Here is a 22,347-nt window from a genome sequence, read left to right as displayed (position 1 = left end):
TTCTCAATGGCCGTTTTGGGGACCATATTGTTGGGGAAAAAACAATAATTTTATATAATTATACCTTGTATTGCTTAGTTTAGATTTGAAAAGTAGCATTTAATATAATGCATACATGTTATTTATTTTTTAAAATAATACAATATAGAATAACTTTAATGTACTGTCTTAAGTGCTTAATATGTATTACAATATTTCATTCTTCAATCTACCAGATGAGAGAATCCATTATTATTTGTATTTAACAGAAGAGGAACATGAAAAATAGAAGGATTAAGTGAGTGCACAGAGTCACAAGCTAGTAAGTGTGAAAGCAGGAATTTAGTGTAGGCAATCTGACACTAACACTCATGCTACAGCTTCCTCATATAACGCTATACAATAATTTTTTTTTTTTTTTTTTTTTGGAGACAAGATCTTGCTCTGTTAACCAGGCTGGAGGGCAGTTGGCATGATCAGAACTCACTGCCGTCTCGATTTCCTGGGCTGAAGCATTCTTCCTGCCTCAGCCTCCCCAAATACTGGCATTACAGGCTGATTTCAACTCATGGGATGTTGTTTAACTTAAGGGAAAAGAATGCTTATAGAAAAAAACCCACCTTGTGTAATTTGTATGCCTGAAATTCTGACTAGTGATCAATCAGTCAGACTTTTCCATGAAGTCTTTTCTTCTCTGCTCTGGACTTGCTAAGGTACCTACACTATAGTTCATAGCACATTCTGATCAGCATGGAACCTGGTCATAGTAAATGCTTAAGAAATACGAATGTGGACATGGAATCTACTCCATTGAATTAAGAGTTGAAGAAATATCTCATTACTGTATTTTTCTAAAATCAAATTAAGGCTACCTTAAAGCCCTTATTCTACTAGGTTGCACTAGGTTGGTGGGATATTTCATTTTAGTTACTATGGGACTCATCTTGTTTCACAGAAGATTTCACCTGGTATGATGGGCCTCAGAATATCTGGTGACAGCTGTCATAGCTTTGAACCACACTGGTTACTGAGATGTACTCATCCAGTGTCAGATGGTTTCTTGCAGATCAATAGCTCTGCTGCCTCCCTGCCATGCTTGGGCAATGGAACTTTGCTGAGGTTGATAGATTTAGTGTTTTGGATCTAACCATTTAAGAAGCACCAATGACTTTTCTTCTTCAGGCCCTACTGCCTCCCTGGGGAACTAGAGGGAGATGGGGAGGGACTTAAAACACTGTCTTGAACAATAGTCATGTCTCAGTGTTGAATAACCTTCTTAGTTTGTTTTGTTTTTGAAAGCAAAATTTAGGAATGAGATAAAATTTCTATCAATTTCAGTTTTTAGTCCCAAATGCTCCTAAATTGGGAGGACACAAATGAGAAAATGAAAAAAAAAAAAAGATAAGATACGTATTAGCATGTTATTAAATTATCCTGCCAATGAAGTTATTGTTCCAACATTTCCAACATTCTTCCATGGATTCTGAGAAATCAAGAGAAGGAAGTCCTTGGAGCAAGTCATTGGAAATAACTCTGGGGAATAAAATCTATTGAATTTCAAAATCATGAGATTTTATAAATAGTACAAAGTTTCCATGAAATGAAGTAGACACCTGTATATGTATATAATGTGATTACATTAAAAAACTTTTTCTCTTGCTAATTTAGAAGGTTTTTTGTTTTTCCTTTTAGGTTAGTGGTGAAGCCACTACTGAGCTGCGGGTGCTTTATCAGCCTAATCGCTGTGCACTTCTTGAGTCGGCACTGGTTCCTGGTCACACAGTTGTTTTTGATCGTTATGGCAAAATAGCTGATGCATCACCAGCAGGCTATGCAAACCTTTCAAAAGAATTTGTGATTTTTGTCAAGGTAAAATGGGGAAAGTTATTAAAGTTTATATTGCTAAATCCCAACTTTCTTTTGCTCTATTGAGGAAAAATCTTAAATTGAGTCATAATGCAGTAATCAAATCACTTCCCACTAGGTGGCATTGGTGCCTATTTCCATTCTGTTTGCCAGACTTTGAAAGGCAATAGGGATGACAGCTTTAGTAGCAATGACACTCCGAGGGGATTAATATCCTCTAATTGAAGTTGGAGATTAAACTATGAATGTGGGAATTCTTAATAAAAAGTTAAAGAACCTTGCATTTGGAAGTCAAACAAATGTGTATATTGAACTTTTCTAACAATTAGAATTTATACCCTTTGAGTGTTGCATACATTTGATCCTTTCATAATACTTATTTTTTTCTTTATGTGTTTGTGAATCTATCTTAAAATGATATATAAATATAATAGCATTTATGAGGTTTCTTATTTTGTTCCAGCATTTACTGAGAATTTCACCACACCATGAGACTAAATAAACATCAAAAAACACTAACAGATACTATCTGTATTTTAAAGGCAAACGAAAAGATTTTCAGTGAAAATAATTATCTTAACTAGTATAGCATAGTTATTAAATCAGTATTCAGCTAAAGTCTACTTAGATTTAAAACCTCAAAGATTTTGTAGGTTCATTTCTAGACCATTGCAATAATGCGAATTTCTCAATAAAGCTAGTCACACAAATTCCTGAGTTTTCCATTGCCTATAAAAGTTATGTTTACTACACTGTAGTCTATTAAGTGTACAACAGCATTATGTCTAAAAAATGTACATACCTTAATTTTAAAATATTTTAGTGCCAAAAAATGCTAACGATCATCTGAGCTTTCAGCAAGTTGTAATCTTTTTGCTGTTGTGGGGGTCTTGCCTCGATGTTGACAGCTGCTCATGAATCAGGGTGGTGATTGCTGCAGGTTGGGGTGGCTGTGGCAGTTTCTTAAAATAAGACAACAATGAAGTTTGCCACATTGATTGACTCATTCTTTCAAGAACGATTTCTCTATAGCGTGCAATGTTGTTTGATAGCATTTTATCCATAGTAGAACTTTTCAAAGTTGGTATCGATTCTCTCAAACTGCTGCTGCTTTATCAACTGAGTTTATTAGTAGTCTGAATTATTTGTTGTCATTTTAACAATGTTCACAGTGTCTTCATCAGGAGTTTATTCTGTCTCAACAAATTACATTCTTTGCTCATCCATAAGAAGTAACCCTTCATCTGTTCAAGTTTTATCATGAGATTGCAGCAATTCAGTCACAACTTCAAACTCCACTTCTCATTCTAGTTCCCTTGCTATTTCTACGACATCTGCAGTTATTTCCTTCTCCGAAGTCTTGAACCACTCAAAATCATTCACGAGGTTTCAGATCAAATTCTTTCAAACTCCTGCTAATGTTAGTATTTTGACCTCCTATCCCCATGAATCGTAATTGTTCTTAATGGCATCTAGAATGGTGAATCTTTTCTAAAAGGTATTCAATGTACTTTGCCTAGAGCCATCAGTGAAATCACTCTGTATGGCAGCTATAGTATTAGGAAATGTATTTCTTAAATAATAAGGCTTGAAAGTTGAAATTACTTCTTGATTCATGGGCTACAGAATGGATATTGTGTTAGCAGGCATGAAAATAACATTAATCTCCTTGTATATGTCCATCAGAGCTCTTGGGTGACCAGGTACATTGTCAATGAATAGTTACATTTCGAATTGTTTTTTTCTGAGCAGTAGGTCTCAACAGTGGGCTGAAAATACTCAGTAAACAATGCTATAAATAGATATGTTGTCCTTCAGGCTTTATTTTTCCATTTCTAGAGCACAGGTAGAGTAGATTTAGTACAATTCCGAAGGGCCCTAGGGTTTTTGGAATGGTAAATGAGCACTGGCTTCAACTGAAAGTCACCAAATGCATTAGCCCTTAACAAGAGAGTCAACTTATCTTTTGAAGCTTTGAAGCCAGGCAATGAATTCTCCTCTCTAGCTTTGAAAGTCATACATGGCATCTTCTAATAGAAGGTTGTTTTATTTTCACTGAAAATCTGTTGATAATCTCATCAACTATCTTAACTAGATCTTCTGGGTAACTTGCTACAGCTTCTCCATCAGTACTTGCCACCTTGTACTGTTATGTTGTGAAAATGGCTTCTTTCCTTAAACTTCATCAACCTCTGCTAGCTTCAGCCTTTTCTCCTGCAGCTTCCTAACCTCTCTCAGCCTTCGTAAAATTGAAGAGAGTTAGGTCCTTGCTCTTGGGGTTTGGCTTTGGCTAAGGGTATATTGTGGTTGGTTTTGGTCTTATTTCGAGGCCACTAAAACTTCCTCCATATCAGCAATAAGACTGTTTAGGTTTCTTATTATTCATGTATTCACTGGAGTGGCATTTCTGATCTGCTTCAAGAACTTTTCCTTTGCATTCACAACGTGGCTACCTTACACAAGAGGCCTAGCTTTAGATCTGTCTCAGCTTTTGACAGATCTTCCTCGCTAAGCTCAATCATTTCTAGCTTTTGATTTAAAGCAGGAGATATGTGACTCTTCCGTTCACTTAAACACTTAGAGGTCATTATAGGGTTATTGATTAGCCTAATTTCAATATTGTTGTGTCTGGGGGAATAGCGAGGCAAGGGAGAGAGATAGCGGAATGACTGGTTAGTGGAGCCATTCAAAACACATACAGCATTTGTCGATTAAGTTCACTGTCTTATATGGGCATGGTTTATGCCCCCCAACATAATTACAATGGTTAACGTCAAAGATCACTGATCACCATAACAGATATAATAATAATGAAAAGCTTGAAATATTGTGATAATTACCAAAATGTGGCACAGAGACATGAAGTGAACACATGCTGTTGGAAAAATAGCGCTGATAGACTTGCCTGATGTAGGGTTCTCACAAACCTTCAGTTTCTTAAAAAAAAAAAAAGTATCTGTGAAGCGAATAAAGTGAAGCACAATTAAGTGAAGTGCAAGTAAAGAAGGTATGGCTGTACTTACTCTATAATAAACACTTTCTCACATTAGTATTTCTCCCAAAACAACATAATTTTAACTCAGACATCTCATGTTATTTAGCTTAAGGTTAAACTTAAAGTTAATGGTTTCATAATACTCAAATGTAAGTATTACATGTATACACACGTATATGTCTTTTTGTTGTTGCACATTTAATCTCTCTCTTTTCCCACTTCTGCATATGATACTATAATGTATATTTTGACATATGCCTTTGACCACACCATTTATTATTTTCTTAGCCTAGAAAATTAAAAATTGAACTTAAGGGTTAGAATGTGAAACTTTCAAGGCTCTGGGAACATACTGCCAAATTTATTTCTTCAGATGTCCCAATTTTTACTCCTGTGAAAGTTAAGCCAACTATAAAGTTAGGGTAATACTATCCTCACTTTTGACATCAACCACAGAGTTTGGGGGACACTGAGACCACTATCAAGGCTTGATAATTTACCAGGAGAACTCACAGAACCCATTGAAAATTGTTATACTCAAAGTTACAGTGTATTATAGAGAAAGGATACAGATTAAAATTGGCTAAGCAAAGAGACACATAAGGCAGAGTCTAGGAAAAGCACCAAATATGGAAGGTGCACGGTTCTCTCCCCATGGAGTCAAGACAGAGGTACTTTCTCAGCACTGGTGTGTGACAGTATGCACGGAGTATTGCCAACCAAGGAAGCTTTCCGAGCCTTGGTATTCAGAGTCTTTAATGGGCTTCCATCCTGTAGGGAGTCCATGTGGCTGGTCTCAGTCTCCAGCCTCTGAGGAGGTCACTTGACACTTTCTGACTCAAAGCCCCCTAACCTAAATCACATTATTAATATCTGGCTGGCCCAAGGTCTGCAGGCAAACAACGACACTCCTATCAGGCATGACACTCCAAGGGTAAAGAGATTACCACTCAGAAGCTGAGGCGAAGGTCAGACTTCTCTGGGTAAAGTTAAATTCTTAGTTCCCAACTACTTTCAGCAGTGTAGAAAAACATCCATCTCACTGCCCTCAGTGTCACTGAGTATGGTCCTTAAGGAGAAGAGCTTTGACAATTTTCTAGAGGAATAAACATCCAATTTTAGCTTATTTTTTTTTTTTTGTATTACTAGTGTGGATTACCTTTCCTTATGTTTATTCACCATTTGTATTTTTCTTTTGTGATTTGAGTATTTATCTATTATCAGTTCTTTACTGTGTTAGTGTTTTTCTAATTAACTTTCAAGAGTCTTTTATATATTCCTCTTAAGTTAATGATTACATATGATTTTCTTAAATATATCTTATTTGTATCTGATATCTTTTTACATTCATTCCTATATGCATACATTTAAATATCCATAGAGGGTATTCCGTAATTCAGTTACTCTTACAGCATACTTTTTATTGTGCTTTATTTTAATATTACCATTATTTGTTTAAGGTGATAGTAAATTCCTTAAGAGAAATATTTGTGTTTTGTATCTTTTAAAAATCTCTGTAGCATCTGATGCTGGCCTTTATACTGTCAACAAATGATAACTGAAGTAAATCAACCTCCTTTAGTTTTGTTTACCTTTTCATAGCAGTTAAATTATTTACTTCTTTTGCTCATTTTCAGCCACCAAGCTTCCTGGTCACTGATCAATTCTAAAAAGAATCGCCCCTATAGCTGTCTCCCTCTAGCAAACACGAGCCTGTTATTGACTGCCTTTCTGTTCTGTTTGTTGCTCTGAAGGGGGTGTTCCTCAACAGTGCTGTGGTTTTACTTGCTACAAGCCTGTGTCAGGCCCTATGTCTACAGCCTGATGGAAGCTGCACTGGAGTGGGAAGCCAATCTGAAAAATCCTACTGGAAAGTGCATAAAATCAGCTCTAGGATTTGCATGTTTGAAAGTGTGAAAAATGCACAAATGTATCTAAGAATCAAGGATGGCCGATGCGATGGAATGGTAAGCATCTGCTCTTGTTTCTCTCAGCAAATGTTTAAGACATTTGCCAGTTGTAGACATGAGAATAGCACTTTCTGAGTGGGTTTTGGAAATTGAATGTTACATGTGGTGGTCTCCCTTGACTGGTATTTTTAATAAGTGAGGAGAGCAGCCACATGCCTGGTATGATAAGAGAGGAATCCTGACCCTCTAGACAGGGCTTCTGAAATGTAATGTATGTACAGATCACATGGGAATTGTGTTAGGAAGTAGATTCTGATTCAGGAAGGCTGGCGTGGGACCTGAGTGTTTACATTTCTAACAAGCTCTCAGCTGTGGCTACTGAAGCTGGTCCACGAATGATGCTTTGAGAACCAAGGTTCTAGAAAGGCCAGCTCAACAGTGTTTCCTTACTGCTCCTTTTGATGCCTGAATTTCCACCACTGGAAACCCTGTACTTGACTAAGGAAGCTATTTTAAATTCTAAATATTAGGGGTTTTTCTTTTTGTATTTTTATTTTTAGAGACAGAGTCTCACTCTGTCACACAGACTGGAGTGTAGTCATGCAGTTGGCTCACAGCAGCTCAGGTGATCCTCCTGCTTCAGTCTCCTGAGTAGCTGGGACTACAGGCACTTGCCACCATGCCTTGCTAATTTTTGTACTTTTTGTAGAGAGAGGGTCTCGCCATGTTGCCCAGGCTGGTCTCCAATGCCTAGGCTCAAGAGATTCACTGCCTTGGCCTCCCAAAGTGCTGGAATTATAGGCCTAAGACATTGTGCCCGGACAAGGGTTTTTCTTTAACACCTTGAGCCTTAGGAGGGGATGTGGAAGACAACTAACATAACAGCTTATATATATTCATAATTCTTCTGTGGGGTGAGGAACAAGAGTGCACATTTAACCTTCCTGTTAATGCTCTCCATCTATTATTGTTTAAAATAGTTTAGTTTAAATTTGGTCTTCTGGATAAATTCTGAGGTCCCCCGTCTCTCTTCTTACCAGTCATGATGTCTAGCCATAAGGGAGAACTTGCATGTGTTTGTTGGGGTATGAGGAGGGAGGACTTCAACCTTTCATAGTTCCCAGGGTCCCTGTCTGTGCTGCAGACTGGTGAGTTTGTGTCAGGTGAGCTGCACTGATGCTTACAATGCAAAGGCGAAGCACATGCACATATACACGTGTAGTTAATATCCTTGATCTACTCACAAGTGCATAATGAGGTAGGTTTTATCACCATTTCACAGAAGATGAAGCCAAGCTTAAGAGACAAACTGTCATGCTTGTAGTCTTTACACTGGTAAGTGGACTAATTGAGATAAAAATGGGTAACATTGTTACTGTGACTAGACTAGTTAGGAGTACAATTTCATCTAATGCTCAGTCACCCCCTAGGATGGGGTGTCCTAGGAGGAACATCAGTAAGTAGGTTTCCTATCCTCAACATTCACAAGGTATACAAGCCTTTCCCTTCTGGGGCTCGTAGGAGTGTTCAGAACCATAAAATAATGGGTTACTATATAATACATACTTTAGTGTTTGTGTTTGAGTTTCTGGAGGCACAGGTAAGTGTCACTCCAAAGTTGAAAATGGGTCAACTTTGGAAATGTGTATCTTCCCTGGGTAGCAACCAAAGGGACCTCTCAGTGGTTGCTCACTTTCTGTTTAGCTGCCTCATACTCTAGCCTAATGGTGATTTCTTGGTTCTTCACTTTCAGCATGTGTGCCTCTCTCTGACTCTTCCATTTTTTTTTCTCAGTGTGCTGGTTATTTTGTTCTTCCCATTGAGTGAACTTCCTCTGTAAGTTTTTAGCAGAATTTTTTTGTCCTACACTTAATATTCATGCTTTTTCTTTTTCTTCCTATTTGTGCTATGGGTGACTCAGCTCTATCTGATGGGGCTGAGGGACTGGAAGAAGTCCTTGGCATTCAATTGAAAGAATCTGGTGATCACAGGAAGTTGGGTGGAGATGTACAGATTAAAACACAGAAGTATTATCCTACCACAGAGAAACTATTGGCATGCTCATTCTTCAGATGCTGAAGCTGAGTGTGAGCCTGGTTAAGTAGCTCACCCAGAGTCCCCAGGTGGCCTTAGAGTTGAGGCTTCATTCAGGTTTGCCCACTTCCTAAGGCTCCGTTGTGGAGGACTGAGAATAACAGGATGGAGAAACTGGCTTGCACCCCATGAGGAGACCAGAGTCAGGATACATGAGGTAGAGGTGACTCTAAACACAAAACCAAGGTTTTCTTTAGAAATTTCCCAAGAACCAGCCTTGTTGACAGTATGTCAGGTGAGTGAGTGGCTCTGAAATAGGTGGGAGAACACTCTGTGCCACGCCAGCCTACATTGTGCTGCTTTGCATCAATGTTGGGAGCCCCTTCTGTTTTCCCTTCCTGAAGGGTTTCTCATGATGAAATGCCAGGTTCAGGACTTCCATGTATGCTGAAAGGCAATCATGCTGAGCTGAGCTGAGGCAGGCAATCATGCACTGGAGTTTCAAACCCAAGTATCACTTCTTCTTAGAGATATTTCACAATTTGAAAAAAGCCAGAGACATTTGTTCTGTTTGCTTTGGGGAAGAGATAGCCAAAATGGAGAACCCAGTGAAACTGATTGATAAAGGTGAAAGAGCATAAATGAGTTTGTTACACAGAATTTGATATACAGAACATTAAAATAAGAAATATTGGACATAAGGCAGAGATTCCCTAGGCCTTTTGGAGATAAGCACACCATAGCTAGGTTACATGAGGCTTGTCCAGAGGGTTAAGGTCACTCCTCTGAGGCCACTGAAGGCAACACATGTGTGTAAAGTAGTAGCTAAATGCAAAAGACATTGGTAAGGGGAGCTGTGTAAAGGAGCAAACCAGAAATAATAGGTCCATACATGCTGGGGTGATATTCAAAATACTGTATTTAACAAGCAGTTTGGTACATTGAAACTCCTAGAGTGCAACCTTCAGGATGAGCAAGGAGCAAGGAGCCTCGAGGGCCCAAGATGTGGATGAGGCATTGGCTGGCCATGCCGTCAGGGCGCCTTGTTTTTGTGCTGGGATCCAGGCCCTGACACCTAACCCTGGCAGTGGGCTGTGACTTCTAGGGGTTCTCCCATTCTAGGGCAACCAGAACACGAGGGAGACACAAAGGGGCTCAGATGATGGCTCTTCATCATCCAATATGAAAATATTGATGCAGGATATTTTCTTGACCCCTTTGCAGGTCTTGCAACAGGGGAGCCTATTTACTTAGCCCACCCTGCTCAACCCCTTATAGGAGGCAGCATGCGAGCAAACAAGTGTGGGCACTGGAGCAAGTGAGTGCAAAAACTGGCCAGCTGCTTTAGCACCAGCAGGAGCAAACTCTTTCAGGCCCCATGGCAGCATCCAGGTGGTAGTGCCTGCAACCCCAAGGTCCCACAAGGGATGTGTTACAATGCTCTGTTAGTTCCACCGTCTGCAGACAGCAGTGTGTTATCAGTTTTGTAGACCCTTTGTCTCATTGCATAGGGCAGCTAGCTGCCCTCCACCAGTGAGAGCAAAGGGCCAGTGTGACAGCCTTTTTGGGTACCCGCACTTGGTGCATCCTGAGTTTTTGTCTGCTACCCAAGAAGAATGAGGTCACATGGACAAATTGAAGGATGGTGAATGCGGATAATTTTATTGAGCAATGAAAGTGGCTGTCAGCGGAGAGGGGAGCTAGAAAAAAGATGGAAAGGGCAGGTCACTCTACCCTGAAGTTAAGCCAACTCCCTGCCTCATCCAGCCACTGTCTCTGGAGTCAAGTCACCTCTCCCTGATGTCCAGCTGCTTATCCTCTCTACCGACGGAGTCTGGGTCTTTATAGGCACAGGATGGGGAGGTAGGGCAGGTCATAGGTAATTTTGGAAAAGGCAACATTAGACTGGTAAAAAGACATTATTCAGAAAGAACTAATCAGGAGAGAGCCGACACACAAGGATGGAAGTTTTCACTTTGGGCTGTGGGTTTCAGGGTTTTCACCTCGAAGGAGGAGTTTTGCCAGGGGCATGCTCCTGTCTGCCTAGCATTTTAGGAGACCGACTCCTGTCGCTCTCAATATTTCAGTATTTAAAAAATGGGTCTGGCTCTATCAATGTGTATCAGTTCAGCATCAATCCTCAGAATAAGGTGAGGTGAGTGTAATCTTTGAGGATTACAGAGGAAATACTGTTACTATGTTTTTTTATTAATAGACATTTGTAAAAATCTTTAGCTTAAGGTTAAGGTTTTGAAGGTCTTCCTGGCCTATATCATACTATACATCAGTAACTTTCGCCCTTCTGCTTCCTAAACTCAGAGGCTCAGAGGCTCAAACATTCTCCAGAGGTTTCTAGCTTCCTGTTATTTCTGTTAAAAATTCCAATCCTGTTCTTGGGAAAGTTATTGCATTAGAAAGTTATTGCCAAAAGATTTGAAATTTTACACAGGCTGTCCATAAAGCCAGAAGCTCTTGAATACTCTGTAAATCATAGGAAAGTGTGGCACTGCTTTGGCCAGTGGTGAATTCCCTGATACTATAACCAGATCCGCAAGACAAAGGGAGGAGGCTGACTGTATTTTTAGTGTCTACTGCATTCCAAGGCTGAGCGAGCTCTCTTAGGTTTGTAGTAATGCCCCTTAACCCTAAGCTCACACAGCAAACAAACAGGAAAGCAAACAGCTACAGCAGGTCTTCACCTAAAACCGACCCATGTAAATGATCTTATGACTTCTTTTGTGTAGTTATTAAAAGATTTGCCAGGGTTGCAGAGTTTCTGTTCTAAATTTAATGCTTGTAAATGCAGGAGACAAAATGTGATTTTTTTTTTTTCACCCATTGCAAGCTTCCCAACTGAGACCCCATAACAAAAAAACAGATTGATAAGAGAAAAGCGTACAAATTCACCTAAATAAGTTCTGTGTAGCTCAGGAGCCTTCAGAAATGATGATCCAAAGACCTAGGGAAAACTTTGTATTTTATAGACACTTAAGTGTGATTGGAGAACCAAAGGGTGTGATCTAGTGATAACAAACTGTGGGGAACTTAGTAAGGCCTGTCTGTTCAGGTTTTTCTTGGAGTCACTGTGAGGTTTTTCTTTCCTCCAGGTATAAAGTAAGACAGCTGTCACATGAAGGTCTTTAGGGGAAACAAGGAGAGGGAAGGTCAGAGAGGTGCCCTTTCCAGGTTTTGGGTGTGGTTCCTGGGAGAAGAAGCAAGAGGAATTCTAATTTCTGTGGCCTATACCAGGGGAGAGAGGGGAGAGGGAATTTCAGTTTCTATGGCCTGCTTCCGGAGAGAGTGGGCTGGAGAGGGTCAGGGAGACCTTCCTGCTTCCACAGTTTTCTCATTTCCTTCAGCTTAAAATACTCACTGTGCCAAGCTGCCATATTTTAGGCTAGTGTTTCCTGCATTCCATTATAAGTATCAGGCCTGGTCCAGAGCCATGGTGTCCTAGCTCTTCATTGGGATCTGCCCCTTGAGTGTGGCTTCTCACACATGCTGTCACTGAACATCAGGGTTCTCCTGTGGGTTGCCAGTTGTTTTGTGCATTAACAACATGTTATTAGCAGAGGCCTAAGGGAGCACTCTGAGGCTACCTCCTGATGGTGTCTGCCACTCAGACAACATTGATTTTTAACCTTTACTCTGGTACTTTTATAGAGAAGAGCCTCCACAGAAAACCCCTCATTTATGTTTTATTTCTGCTACTTCCATTGTAGTGTTTTCTTTGACTTAATGACTCATTGATTTCGTTGTCTTACTTTAAAATTCTCCATCTGAAATTTTGGTAGTGAGTCATTTTACTCAAAATGCCTGTGCTTCCTTGTTCTTAAGAAATAGTGTTGATACATAACAATGAAGCATATTATTTTTCACTTTCATTATATCTGACTAGGAATCACTAGACTGGAATGACATTACCCTTGAAAACAGAATGAAAACAGTCCTCTTAATTACCCTAGTTTGTGTATGTTTAGAGGCTATGGTAAGGCATGCTTATAATTTCCAAAGGGATTTAAGATGCATTCAAAGGTAAATGGTAATGCATGGTCGTATTGCTATACCTTAAAAACCCAACAGTGCCTCAGTGCTGGTAGCTACTCAAGAAATGCTTTTTTTTTTTTTTTTTGTACTAAATTGAATTGAATAAAAACATTAATGGTCCCAACATGTCTGCTGTTGTAAATTTGGAAACATTTTTATAGGCAAATACATTTAAATCAAGTGACATTGATCCTATAACAAATATTTCTATTTCTGTTACCATGAAGTTTTTATCCTGTATGAGTAAATCACCTTAATAGATTTGATGTAATCGAAATTCAGGTTAGCAACAAACAGCATGCAGTTCACTAGGGACATTTGTAAGGGTGTTAATTTAAAGAAGAAAAATAAACTTCAGAATAACACGGGTGGAACTCACTAAGCATGAGTACAAAGGAAAAAAAGATGTAGGAATTGTAGGAAAAATAAGCTCAAGTGTGATCACCGTATCCAAGATATGCACACAGACATACCCCACACTGGCAGGATGCTTGTCTATGGGCAAGAGTTTAGTTTGCAGAAACTAAGAAAGATTCTCTCATTGTGGATTTGTCTAATTTTTTCCTCTTCATTCAAAATACATTCTATGCATGCAAATAATTTAAAAATGAAAGGTAATTCATATTTATAAGAAGTTGAAATATAAAAAACACATGAAAGCATATAGATGGAGTTAGGTTTACATGGTGCTAGACCAGTGGGTTGAAAAGTATAAAATTCAGTGAAAGTCTTAGTTTTATGTAAAAATTGTAAATCATGTTTTACCTAATCAGAAAATTTTAAAAACCTGATGTGAATAAAATTGTGTTTACTTCCATAGCTACATGCAAGATAAGTCATTTGAATTTTCTAAAAAATGGTCTTACATTTCACTATTACTGAAACTGCCTTTGCAAAAATTATGTTAGTGGGAAAAATCTGACACAGGAAAATTATGGCAGTGAAAGAAATTTGACCTAACAGACTCCATCTTGCTTCTAACCTGCAAGCTGTCCTCCTCTGTGTCCTGGGTTCAGGTGATTCTCTGCCTCAGCTTCCCGAGTAGCTGGGATTACAGATGTCCACCACCACGCCCAGCTAATTTTTGTATTTTTAGTAGAGATGGGGATTCACCACGTTGGCCAGGGTGGTCTCAAACTGCTGATCTCAGGTGATCCACCCGCCTTGGCCTCCCAAAGTGCTGGGATTACACGTGTGAGCCACTACACCCAGCCTGTAGTTTAACTTAGAAACAAAGATAATAACAGTGCCTCTCTGTAACAAACTCCTTCCTTCTTTAGGCACCAGACAGACTTGGTAAAACTAACAAATTAACCATAAGATAAAAAATTATGGCTCAGGAGTCATGTAGCCAGACTCCTGACCTTTCCAGTTGCTCCTATGGATAACATCACTATTGTGAAATCTAAGATTGGAGTTTGGGGTGTTTTTTAGACCCTGCATTCTGATGGACCAGCTGGTGCCACCCAGACTAGTAAACTGGTTCAACTAGTTATATGCACCCACCCAGGAACTGAAGACAGCAAGAAGACAGCTTCAACTCCCTATGATTTCATTCCTGACCCAACTAGTCGGCATTCCCCACTCTCTAGCCTCGTGCCTGCCAAACTGTCTTGAAAAACCCTGGCCTCCAAATGTTGGGGGAGGTTAATCTGAGTAATAATAAAGCTCCAGTCTCCCATTTAGCCTGCTCTGCATGTGTTGAACGTATTCTCTGTTGCAATTCCTCCATCTTCACAAACTAGCTCTATCTGGGCAGCTGGCAAGATGAACTTGTCAGTGGTTACATTGTTGTAGATCACAGTCTATGTATTTAATCTTTACAGCAGATACAGAGATTTGAAGAAAATACAGTGGGCCTTAAGGACAGCAACAAAGATTGCTCTTATTAGGGGAAAATAGGCTTTAAGAAAGGAATAAATTGTTGAGTGATTCATCTTGGAAAAGAGGAGGCATAATAATACTCCAGTGTATAGAATGTATACTACTAGGATGCGGGCACCACAGTGGGGAGAGTTTTGTTTGCTTTGTTTATTTAAATATCCCAAACTGTACAGCAAGAACTGATATTTGATACGTGCTTAACAAATATTAAGTATGAGAAGTTAAAATATCACTTGAGTGATGGTAACTAGGAGTTGTTCTACTGCAAAGGAGCCTAATAGAGGGAAACAGGCATTAGATGTTATGGTAGCTTGCAGTGGTGTGAGCATGCATCAGATATTCTAACCTGGCTTTGTCTAGCTGCTGTTTGCTGCAGATGTGTAGGAAGGCACACCTTTTGCATTCAGAACTCACGTTTTGTTTCCTATCTACATCTCTTTAATCAGTTTGTATTTGGGTTAGGGATGAAGCCGAGATTTTTAAATGAAAGCAGGAAAAAGGAAACAAAGGAAACTAAAGGTTTATTTTGAAATGTAGTTATATTCCATTTTACTTTTATTATTTTCACTAATTATACTTAGTGGAGGTTACAAATACCATTTCTTCAGGTGCCGTTAGAGGGGACGGGACAAATACGCATGCAACACTGATCTGGAGAACAATAGTTAATTGGTAATCCTTTCCAAGTTGTGGTTCAAGTGTTTCTGCGAACGCTCAGGAGAGGCAGGTTGATTTGAGCAGAGTGGGTGAGTAAGAGAAGTTTCCTGGAATGGTGAATTTTAGAGGGAGAAAATAATTCCACTTTTCTTTATCAAAGAGAGGAGAGGACATTACATGAACAAATTATGAGATTAGAAATTAGTAAAAAGAAATTTAGAGTTAACAGATACTGAGTTTCTACTGAAAGGCAGAAACTGCTTGTCACTAGTGCTACAGTAGGTATACTAAGACATGCTCCCTGCTCTCAGGAAATTTGTGATTTAAAAGGGGAAAAGAAGAACATAAATAGACAAATACACCATAGTGTGCCAAGTGCAATACCAGGAGTAAGTACCAAGTTCAGTGTTGGTTTGGAAAAAGATATGTCTGAGAAAGAATTTTCTGTTGTGTGAGTCATGAGCAATTGCTTGAGATCTTTAATGTGAAATGATGTTGATTTTTAATATGTTATCTGTTCTAAGTTTGGGGAGATAGTGGTTTGGGAATAATATTCAAGTTCATAAATCTGGCCTCACTGTAGAAGATGCGCTAGTTTATTGAGAACCAGAAGTTTGGAAGAATAACTATGAGATTACTATAATGAAACACAGTTTGACTGAAAAGCCTATAATTTATCTAAAGTGCACTAGTACTTCTAGTGTGTTCCAGTGTGCTTAGTTCGACTGATGGATTTTTTTTTTCTGTCAGAATATGCTTGTATATCTTGGTTTCTATCTAGTTGAAATATTAGTCCTTTACAGGTCAATAGTAATTTTTTTTTAAATTATTTATTCTTTTTTTCTCCTTTCCCTCATCCTTGTTTGATATCTTGGCACAAAGACTTAAAAAAAAAGTCATGGAAAAAGGCCACAGGACATAGACCGTTCTTTAGGTCCACACTAGTCTTTACTGAAGTGTGGCTGATTTAGTTTGTCCCTGAACTTGGGTATACCAATTGTGTTTAATTTCAAATATTACTGATATTATAATTAGAGCATTTTGGGCAACATAGGGCTTAAGGGTCTTGCATAACCTCTGGTCTTAACGGTCCTAACTTAATGGGCAGCTTGTAGCAAATCCAGCTCTCTCCCAGATTACTAGTCCTCTCAATAATTGAGTCTGCCATGAAGGCATGGGATAACTTCTAGATCCCCTGACGTCTCCATGTGAGCTGCGGAGAAACTAGGAAGCTGCATCAGTGTTACTTTCTCAGACTCCTTCCTTGAACATTTCTAATCCACCTTCTGGATGTCCCCATTGTGCTCTAGTACTATGCTAAACACTGGGATGCTCTAAGTGGAGTGTGTAAGTTTCCTGGGATAACCCCTCAGCTGTTGAGATTCTCTTCCATAATATATGGATGATTCTAATGCCCCTTATTTCTTTGTTACACCAAGAATCAACTCCAAGTGGAGTTGATGTAAGAAATCCATGTCTCTCTTCTAGCCATTTATCCCAGGCCCCTCCTCTCAGAACTGGATGCACCTCTCTTCTTGTGGGGTAGCAGTTTTCTCTATGTAATATATGGTATCTACCTTTTCAGTGGCTTCATCATTTAAACTCTCAGGTGTCCAGTCCTCCAGGTTCTAGGAATATTAAGTTCAATTTTGGAATTTCTTTTATCAACCATTTTCTCTCTCAATAAAGCTTGCTTTTACAAATAAAAAGCACCTTTTAAAATCTTAATTTACTGCAGATTTGTTAAAACCCTTTCATTTGGAAGCTCAAAGCTGAGCAAAGATTTTTTAGCTCTAGGCTGGATTCTACTTACACCAACACAATGAGTATTGTTAATTTAGTGGGTAAGAGAGCCTTGGAAGAATTAGCAATGAAAATATATTAGTTAAAGAATTCACAAATATTATCTTTACTTGAGTTAGTGATTGTAGAGATCTAGGAATGAGGTGATGGGGCCTATAGTCTGGGAATTAATGACAAAAGTGGAGAGTTTGAGTCAAACTTGATAGATCATGTGAATTACTGAATATTAATGGCTGATTGAATATTGGTGATGAAATAAAAAGACTGTCAGTAAACTATGAATAGAGGGGAACTTTCTCAACTTGATTAAGAATACCTACAAACAGACATGGATGCAGCTGGAAACCATCATTCTCAGCAAACTATCGCAAGAACGGAAAACCAAACACCACATGTTCTCACTCATAGGTGGGAATTGAACAGTGAGATCACTTGGACTCGGGAAGGGGAACATCACACACCGGGGCCTATTATGGGGAGGGGGGGTGGTGGCATTGGGAGTTATACCTGATGTAAATGACGAGTTGATGGGTGCTGTTGAGTTGATGGGTGCAGCACACCAACATGGCACAAATATACATATGTAACAAACTTGCACGTTGTGTACATGTACCCTAGAACTTAAAGTATAATTTTAAAAAAAAAGAATACCTATAAAAAACTTGCAACTAATATTATACTTAATAGTGAGAAACTGGATGCTTTTTCTTTAAGATCAGGAACAAAGCAAGGACATCTCTCACCACTCCAATATTATATAGAAAGTCTTAGCTAATCAATAAGACAGAAAAAGGAAACAAAATGTATACAGATTGGGAAGGAAGAAATCAAACTGTCTTGGCTCACAGATGATATTAGTTTTTATGTAGGTAATCCCGAAGAATCAACAAAAAAATTTCAGGATCAATAAGTGTTTATAGTGAGGTTGCAATGTATGAGGCTAATATACAAATTTTAATTGCTTTCCTATATACTAGCAATGAACAATTGGAATTTAAAATTAAAAACATAATGCCAGTCATATTAGTACAAAAATGTATAAATCTAACAAAATATATTCTGGATCTCTATGTGGAAAACTAGAAAATGCTGATGAAAGAAATCAAAGAAAATTTAAATAAATGGACAGATGTTCCTCGTTTATATACTGGAAGACTCAAGGTTGTTGTCAGTTCTTACCAACTTGATCGATAGATTCAATACAATTCCAGTCAAAATTCCAGCAAGCTATTTTGTGACTATCTATAAGCTGGTCCTGAGTTTCTATGGAAAGGCAACAGACCCAGAATAGCCAGCGTAATACTGAAGAAGAACAAAGTTAGAAGACTGAAACTACCTAAATTTATGATTTACTATAAAGCTGCAGAAATCAAGACAGTGTGGTATTGATGAAAGAAAAGGCACAGAGATCAGTGGAGCAGAATGGAGAGCCTAGAAATAGACCCACACAAATACAGTGAAGTGATCTTTGACAAAGGAGCAAAGGTAACTTGATGGAGAAAGGGTAGACTTTTCAACAAATGGTGCTGGAACAATTGGATGTCCATATGCCTACAAATGAATCTAGACCCAGAGCTTAAACATGTCCATGAATGTTTATAGCAGCTTTTTTCATAATCACCCCAAACTGGAAACAACCAAGATGTCCTTCAGTAGGTGAATGTATAAATTTTGGTGCATTTATACAATGGAATATTATTCATCAGTAAAAAGAAATAAGCCATGAAAAGACATTAAGGAAACTTAATTGCATATTGCTAAGTGTAAGAAGCCAGTATGATGAGGTTACATATTACCCCATTCCAATTATAGGACATTCTGGAAAATGCAAAGCTATAACAGACACAGTAAAATGATCAGTGTTTGCTAGGGATTTGAGGGAAGTATGGAAAGGATAAATAGATGAAGCATAGGGAATCTTTAGGGCAGTACGATTATTCTGTATGCTATTGTAATAACGGATACAAGACATTATAGATTTGTTAAAACCCACAGAATTGTATAGCACAAAGAGTAAACCTTAATGTATGCAAATACATCATTTAGGAGGTTTAGGAATCTCAGGAAAGAAAACAGATGGTCTATGATAAGGCCTAAACTTCCTATGCTGCAAACAAACCGAAGCTGCTCTTCTGCACTTACCTTCTCTATTGTTCAGCATCATTAAGGTGCTTGTTCATCCATACATCATGCTGCCTATGGCCCCTCTGCCTTAGTTTATGGTGCCCCTCTACCTGAAATTTCCTATCCCTACCCCCAGCTCATCTTTCCCTACTTATTATCTGTATACGTGATTTGTCTTCTCTACTCGACCATGAACAATGCAAGGCCAGAATCTTACTGAATTTAGAACAAGAACAGAAGACAGAAATTGCTTACTTTATATTTATAAAAAGAGAGAGAGAGAAAGAGAGAGAGAGACTGCCTTGGTTCTTACTGACAAGAAGCTCACATTTGAGTGGAGACTAGAATATCGTTTGTATTACAAATAAAATAATAGTTACTAGTGGAAATTTTAATCCATGCTTACAAAACTCATTAGTTAGGACTGAAATCCTGTAAGGAAACTTTTAAAACAATGAAAGGCGAAAATTTTCTAATATTAGATTATAAATGGCTTAAAGAAGGGAGAAGTGTTATAATAATCTGAGAGTGTGTAGATTACTGCTAGGCATTCAATTCTTGAATATTTTCCTCTACAGTCTTTGCACCATTTGTGTGCATGCTGTTTATGAAAATTCAATCTGGAAAATGCAGAGTAGCACAGAAAATTAGTTTAAATTTAAATGTAAATTGACCTATGGTAAGAATAGCCCTTTTCTCACCACTTTAGAGTATTTTCTAAAAGAAAAGTTCCACATTTTAATGTTCTACATTCACCCACAGAGGTGAGCAACTCTAAAATGAAATACAGCATACACAACACTCTCCTTAGTTGAAGCTCTTACGCTATTCAGAGCTTTTTGTCCAAAGGCATGTGTCCTTGCCTCAACCCATCATGTGATCTCTGTTTCTGGATCTTGTGAAATAGGATGAAGCACACGGGGCAATTTATGTAAAAAGTCTCTTGATTTATCATAGTGATGTGAAACGAGACAAAATTATATTCTTGTAAAATGACTGGTTTTAAATTCTGTCTTTTACGACTTGCTCATATTTATTGAATCATTTTGTATTGATTGTAGGGTACAGGAGATGTCGATTGTCATTTTAAAATTAAGAAGAACTTGGAGAATGCATCCATAAGCCTGGAATCTACGAAGAGCCCAGGATTGTTTGTTGGACTTCAGTCAGATGGGCAGGCAAAACCAATGATTTATACCAAGGATGAGAATGTTTGCTTCTATCCACAAGTCATCCAATGTATGTTTACTCTGACATACTTTGCTTTTTGGTTTGCTTTATGATGGTTTGTGTACAGTGTCTGAAAATTTCATCACATTTTTACTAGGCAAATCTCTGCTGTTAGGCTTTTTTGTTTGTTGTCATTCCAGAAGCAATGGAAGGAAAACATGATGAAGACGGTTGCCTCAAATTTTCAGATAAATTAATATTAGGTATAGAAGTTTTGCTACATTGAACTTCTTTGTAACTTTGAAAGTTATGTGTGCATTCGTGTGTCTGTGTACACGTGAATGTTTGAATCTTTGTTTTTTAAGGATAGCTTCATATACCCCGAGAGGAATGAGGCTGTTAGAAATATTCTCAGATTCATTGCTATTAATTTTTAATGGTTGCAGTATAAAAAGAGATGGAATAAAGATCAACACAAATGGGATTTGGATTAAAAATAGGATTTGGGAAAAAATCTCAAGATAGGACAGAAATGTGAATATTTTGAAACTGGTTTCTCTCATATCTAAGTTCATGTTCTCTAGCAAATCGAAATGAAGATATGAGGATATTATTTAATCATGTATTTGTGTTCAAACCTTAAAATATGTTTCAACACAAAGGCTAATAAAGTAACTTTATTGTATTTTTCAATTATCTTGAAGTTTAGTTTGCTATCTAATTTTTGCTTGATGTGAGGTTCCCTGAATTTTGGCTTACTCAATATCTGTGTCATTTTCTTGGTCTGACTTTTGTTTAGCTTCTGTTGGCTTATGAGAGTCCATATTTACTGTATGTGTATATATAATATCCCACAGAAGATAGCTTAGAATAGGAATAAAATGATCCTGATGTAACATGATGGTATATTTGGCCCTGTTCTTCACTCTATCTGCATCAACTCCTTTTCAGCCTTTAGTTGCCTTTTTAAAAATTTTGTAAACTGTTGGAGTAGTATACCTGAGTTTACTGCCATCCATACCACCACTCCCTCCACCCTTCATTTTCCCACAGGCTGGCCCAGAGTGGCATTCTGCCTTGACACAATGCATATGCCATCTGCCTCTGGAGCTCTGAAGGGAAACAGGTGACTTCAAAGCCAGCAGAAGGATACAGGAGTAGAAAAAGAACAGTGGGAAATAGCTAGCAGGGGTCAGCTGCCATGCTGGAAGAGCACAGGGAGAAAACAGAAATGACCAGGAAGCAGGTAGAGATGAAAAGGTGAAAAAGAAGAGATTGAAACAATAGAAAAAGAAATGAGAAGAAGAAAAGTAATTTGTGGCAAGACATAAGAGAGAGATAATAAAAGGACACATTTGTCAACATTAGGGTATTAGTACTAAAAGAACCAATAGAAACAAAGCCATTCTTCTTTACAGCCCCTACAATTTAGTTCTGTTACTAAAGCATAGATGGTTTGTTTTCTTCTCTGTTTACTAGAGGCAGCCTCCTGCTTTAACAAGGGCAAGAATGCAAGAGACATTGCTTTAGAAATTTTATTGAAGATTCATGAATCCTAGGAATTCTGAGGAAGGGTTTGAAAGCATCAACATTTCTTTAAAATACAAAATAATACTTTCCAATTTTACAAGAAGAGCATTCCATTGGGATTTCTGAGTGTTAAAAACTCTGTCTTAGGGGATTTTGTGAAGAGTGACAGAATGTTTATGTAAAAGTTTGTAGGGCCAGACACGGTGGCTCACACCTATAATCCCAGCACTTTGAGAGGCCAAGACGGGTGGATCACTTAAGGCCAGGAGTTTGAGACCAGCCTGGCCAACATGGTGAAACCCTGTCTCTACTAAAAATACAAAAATTAGCTGGGCGTGGTGGTGCATG

General features: G+C 38.3%; 1 protein-coding gene across 1 annotated transcript in view; it reads left to right on the top strand.

The window, feature by feature from the left end:
- LOC105552428 overlaps positions 1-22,347 on the top strand; it is an 88,013-nt gene that overhangs the window by 61,332 nt on the left and 4,334 nt on the right. Inside the window, 4 exon segments of the mRNA XM_011998095.1 lie at positions 1,672-1,848; positions 6,595-6,807; positions 20,361-20,538; positions 20,670-20,732. Of these exon segments, the coding sequence (XP_011853485.1) occupies positions 1,672-1,848; positions 6,595-6,807; positions 20,361-20,538; positions 20,670-20,671 (570 nt within the window). The 3' untranslated portion in view covers positions 20,672-20,732.

This window comes from Mandrillus leucophaeus, unplaced genomic scaffold (assembly GCF_000951045.1).
Source record: "Mandrillus leucophaeus isolate KB7577 unplaced genomic scaffold, Mleu.le_1.0 Scaffold556, whole genome shotgun sequence".
In the NCBI taxonomy this organism is placed as follows: Eukaryota; Metazoa; Chordata; class Mammalia; order Primates; family Cercopithecidae; genus Mandrillus; species Mandrillus leucophaeus.
This window is presented reverse-complemented; position numbering and strand designations above follow the sequence as displayed.